This window comes from Zeus faber (assembly GCF_960531495.2).
Source record: "Zeus faber genome assembly, chromosome: 3".
Lineage (NCBI taxonomy): Eukaryota > Metazoa > Chordata > Actinopteri > Zeiformes > Zeidae > Zeus > Zeus faber.
The window spans coordinates 8,022,492-8,027,627 of record NC_137190.1 but is presented as its reverse complement, the minus strand read 5'-3'; the positions used below and the strand labels follow the sequence as shown (position 1 = coordinate 8,027,627).

At 47.3% G+C, this 5,136-nt stretch overlaps 1 protein-coding gene across 1 annotated transcript in view; it reads right to left on the bottom strand.

The window, feature by feature from the left end:
* LOC307228065 (collagen and calcium-binding EGF domain-containing protein 1-like) overlaps nt 1–5,136 on the bottom strand; it is a gene marked incomplete at its 5' end in the record, with an annotated part of 31,198 nt that continues 26,062 nt past the window's right edge. Inside the window, 9 exons of the mRNA XM_079997565.1 lie at nt 1–310; nt 624–659; nt 944–979; nt 1,278–1,417; nt 1,566–1,659; nt 1,869–2,002; nt 2,546–2,683; nt 3,388–3,522; nt 4,306–4,358. Coding sequence (XP_079853691.1) covers nt 122–310; nt 624–659; nt 944–979; nt 1,278–1,417; nt 1,566–1,659; nt 1,869–2,002; nt 2,546–2,683; nt 3,388–3,522; nt 4,306–4,358 — 955 coding nt within the window. The 3' untranslated portion in view covers nt 1–121. The remainder of the gene's footprint in view (nt 311–623; nt 660–943; nt 980–1,277; nt 1,418–1,565; nt 1,660–1,868; nt 2,003–2,545; nt 2,684–3,387; nt 3,523–4,305; nt 4,359–5,136) is intronic.

Sequence of the window (5,136 nt, the reverse complement as noted above, 5' to 3'; positions counted from 1 at the left end):
TTTATTTATTTTTTTTTCGCGCGCCGGTGCCACTGCAGTCATTCGGTCATTTAGGAGTCAGTCATTACTTTGAGAAAGTCAGTTCCAAGCCGTGTTGGGTTCTGTGGAGCGAGAGCGAGGGTCAGGTGTTGAGCGCGAGGTCTTCTTGCCCGGAACCCCAGTCCACGAGGTCCACCTCCCGGCTGGAGTGCTGAGGGCCGTCCAGGGAGAGTCCCCGCCTCTCGCCGAAAACTTTCTCCTGCAGCTCGATGATGTCGTTGCGGATGTCGGCCATCATGAGCAGCAGGAAGTCAAAGGAGCCGGGTGGTCCCTGGGGAGGTGGGGGCGAGGTGGATGCATCAATAACAATCACAATTGCTTTTTGGAGGCATGAAGCCAACTTTGGTTTTTGTCTGTATATATGGCACAAAATCAAAAATCTCCTCTTTGGTTTCAGTTACAGTACATGGAGCACCTCGCCTGACCCGGTGAAACCTGTATATACTGTATGTATAACCACATGAATCAGACAACGTGAAAGTCAAGAGATGGGCTCAGGCAGTCTAATTTAAAAACAAAATGTCAGAAGTTTTTGGCATTTTGTACACTCAAAGGTAATGTTTTATTGCCCAAAACAGACTTACAGGTGGACCTCTGGGACCGGGTGCACCTCTGTCACCCTGCGGGTTGGAAAACAGCACAGATCAATCTACAGAACACAAAACAGCACCGCTAGAAGCCGTGACAGATTTCCCAGTGTCACCATTTTCCACAAAGACCGATGAAGTGACCGGTCGAATGGGATTTGACACTTGTAAAGCGGGAAGCAGTTGCAGTACGTGTTTACCGCGCACGTAAACACACGCATGCTTACATGTAAACAGAGCGTGCTTCCACACTCACATTAAATGGAAACGTGAAGAACCCAGCCTACGAATAGCACGCGGCAAAATGTTATACCAACCTTGAGTCCGTTACTTCCTGGTGCCCCCGGTGATCCCTGAAAGAAACATCAATAAACACAGGTGATAATCATAAGACACATCATCCATCTGAGGGATGAGAGCTCCTCAAGCAGCCTATGATGGGAGAGTCGCAGCAGATAGTCATATGATACAATAGAAATAGATCTTTCTATCTGAAGATATCTTGCTGGGGTTATGTGGTTGATGATGGATATTTGAACTGCAGTACTATCACTCATCTGCCCATAGGAGAATACTCTTTATTTAGCACTGTGCTACTATTATTTTTCAATCACTGAACCTCCGACACTCTGGAACCACAGACGGTCTTACCACTGGTCCCCTGCGACCCCGTTTGATGTGGCTCAGGTCGGGCTCGGGGCCCATGGGCCCCATGTTCCCTCGTGGACCCTGAGGACCAGGAAGGCCTCTGTCCCCGCTCTCCCCCTTCTCCCCCGGCTCTCCTGGATGGCCTGGAACCCAGAGAGAAGTATGGAAAATGTACAAATCCCTGGTAAAGAAACTGGAATTGGGAGAACAATATCAGCAGTAGGACATGTTAGTCAACATTTCCCCACATACCATGTGTCATTTACAAGCTGTTAGTGCACAATACTCAACCTGGAACTCCAGGGGACCCCGATGGGCCGGGAGGACCACCTTTCAGTCCTCTTCCCTGAGACGGTTTATTGCTGCTGTTGGCCAGGCCAGGCACCTGCAAACAGGAGCACAAAGGCAGAGTGAGAATCACAAGCAAAAGAAAAACAAACAGAAAATGATGGTAGTTGGGACACACAATGAGTGCCGAGACAAATCTGAAGGGGTCGATTTGGTATTTGGTGTGTGTGACTCTTAAAGTTGACGGGCCTTGGCATCCAGACCATTGGTGCGTACTATCCCGGGCTGTGGCGCCGCGTTAGATACCTGGTTCAGGGACTGCGAGCTGCCCAGCCTCAGTTTGAGCTGCAGGAGGCCGTTTCTCATGTTCACAAAGTCCTGACAGGTGAAGGAGCAGGAACCGGCGCTCATCAGGGTCTCCGACTTCCCCGACGAATCCACTACGAGACACGCGCGCGCGCGCACACACACACACACACACACACACACACACACACACACACACACACACACACACACACACACACACACACACACACACACACACACACACTTCAGGAGGCGCTCTGACGAGACACACACACACTTCAGGTGGCGCTCTGAGAACGAATGCATGCATCCTTAAGGGACGCTCACAGCGGGAATTGAACTCCTAAAACCTTGCAGTTTCAACAATCGGACCAACTGGGCTGTCACTATATGTCTAACACACTATGTCTTACTTCTTCAGACCGGTAACCTCAAGTCTGATTACATTTATTGTAATCCTATAAGATCTATTAACAACTTAATTTATCCCAAAGGAAATTACTATGTCAACAGTTGCACAGGTAACAGAGGAACTGCAAGTAATAAAGGGCTTTTAGGACATTTCAAATGTTTTAGGGCTCTCAAATAAAGGAGATGTAATTTGCTGTTGCTGTAGCTTGCAGTATTTCATTAGTATTTATTTTTACTGTTTTGGTGGTTTTGGAGGAACTCACGGCTGTGTCTGGGGAGGCAGGAGCGCTGGTCCGGTGCCAGGATGAAGCCGCTGTGGCAGCGACACTGGAAGCTTCCCACCGTGTTCACACACTCGTGGTCACACACATCGCCGCTCGACTCCTCGCACTCGTCCATGTCTGTGTGTTGGTGTGTGTGTGTGTGTGTGTGTGTGTGTGTGTGTGTGTGTGTGTGACAGAGAGAGATGAAGGGGGACACATTTGTTCTATTATGAATCTGTGGAGCTTGTAGGATCTTACACCAAATGCCAAAAGCTAGAGCCTGTTCTTCTCCAAAAAGAAGTCGTTCCACACCTAAGACATGATTTTTAAGTGGTAATCCGTGAGATTATTTTGTTGAAAGAAATCCCACATTTGATACTTTCCTTAGCTGGCACTTTAAAAGAAAGAGTAGTACCATGTATTTGCGTGATGCATGTACTCCTCTAAATGCTGTTTTCGCCCTCAGATGAAACAATACCCCCACCACCGCATGTGACAAAGAAAAATAACAACAAATCAAAGTACAGTAACTTAAACCTGGATGTTGAAAATTGTGGGGCTTTGTCGTAAAATCAATCCAACGCAGGCGATCTTATGCATTTGCACTTTAAGGTATCTATCCAAAATCTATCTATGGGGTTAGGGTTAGGAGTAAGAGTTTTTGGAAACTGTACACCGGAAGAGATGTCAACTGGACAATTCAGTCTTCCAGACACAGCGTGAGGCATCACGTCAAATTTAAGGTGGGTCGCCTGACTCGACCTCCTCATATCAGTGGCCTCATCGGATCGCAGTGTCTGAGCCGGGAGCTCTTTTCTCGGCCCACCCTCCCAAACACTGACCCAGGCAGTACGGCGATCGGTGGCTGCGGTGCCTCTCTCTGTCGAAGCGGTATCCAGGGTAGCACGTGCACACCACTCGGCCAAAGTTGTCCGTGCACTGCTGCTCACAGGGCGACCCGGCGCACACATCCACGCCTGGGCAGAGATGTCAGCGGTTAATATCTCGCCCAGCGGATCGTTTGAATCACTTTATTTTACAGCGGGGGTCACTTTACTAGATTAATACTGATATGAGCAAAACAATTAAATAAGACAGAATGGAATGGAATACAATTAGATATAATAGGCCTAATGATACAGAGATACAAAGAAAAATAAAACGTGATTGCATGGAATGTGCTCATCATGATCATCATGTAACCTCGTTTAAACTGGCAGATTTAATGCGGTCAGACATCGTTGTCTGTATCACGACAGCACAAGACACAAATGTCCTGTTCTGAAGTTCTCCCGACTGGAATTCCCACCAACCAACGCTCATTCATTCTGCTAATGACAGCGTAATGCCGCCCCCCAGTGGCAGAGGACAGTCACTGTCTGGAAGGTTGGAAAAGAAAATCCTCCCCAGGAAGAACTGCGTATACAGTATGTGTAGGTGTGGTGTAAGTCACACTTAAGGGGTTTTTATTTGACACGGTACTGTACCCAAGGGGGCCGCAATGTCATACGGCTGTAATAGGAAAATCTAAAATGCCAACTGAAATGAACCATTAAAAAATAGACATCAGTTAAATCCCCCGATTTCATCGAACAGACCTTTGGTGGCGGCCAAATGAAATGACTGAGGGTGTGTCTACTGCCGTCAGGTAGACACCTCTTAGGCTGATTCAAAGTAATTGCAGATTTACTGAGAGAAATACTCAAGACGAGTCTCAACTCTTCAGTCTTTACTTAAAGGCAGATGCGTGGTTTACCTACTTTCGGGAATGCACTGCCCCATGACGAACCTGAAGCCGTCACAGCACTTCCTCCTGCAGAACAAATAAAAACACAAACGTTACGCAGCTTGGATTTCACGTCAGGAGCGTTGGGCGCGACGCAAGGGTTTGTGCAACTCGCAGGTGGTATTGCGCCACACGGCGTTTTGTTAGGTGAGGAATAGTTTTGTTGGGAAAGACGGAAAACAACACACACAGACACACACACACACACACACACACACACACAGACACAGACACAGACACAGACACAGACACAGACACAGACACACACACACACGCAGACACACACATACGATACACAAAAACACAACTCTCTGCGAATCCCTTTGTTTTCCTTATGGATTAACATCTGCTCGTTTCATAGATTTTGGGCAGAGATTTTGGGTTTCATCCACTTTGTGAATGTGTTGCCAGTTCTGTACGGATTTATGCGCTGATGTGTGGAATTCAAGCTGCAGTTTCCTCTACCGTGCTGTACATTCACGCAAAAAGTCACATCACTTTTGTTTTATGCTCAGGAATGTCCAACCCGACAACACATGTTTAGATCACGTAAAACTTAATCTTATTGGCTATACTGTATGATGGATCAGGGTTCTTGTTTTTTTTTCATAACCTGACCTTGTTCAACGCAAAGGTCATACGGAGACAGAGCCGCTGCTGATGCGGATCACCATAAAACACGGATGTATTCTGGAACTTGATCAATATGTTGTAAATCTAATCGATAAAAGAAATCCTCCTCGTCCTGGATCCTGGAGCTCGCTCCACCGCAGGAAGAGAGAGCAGGAAACAGAGACTTCACCCG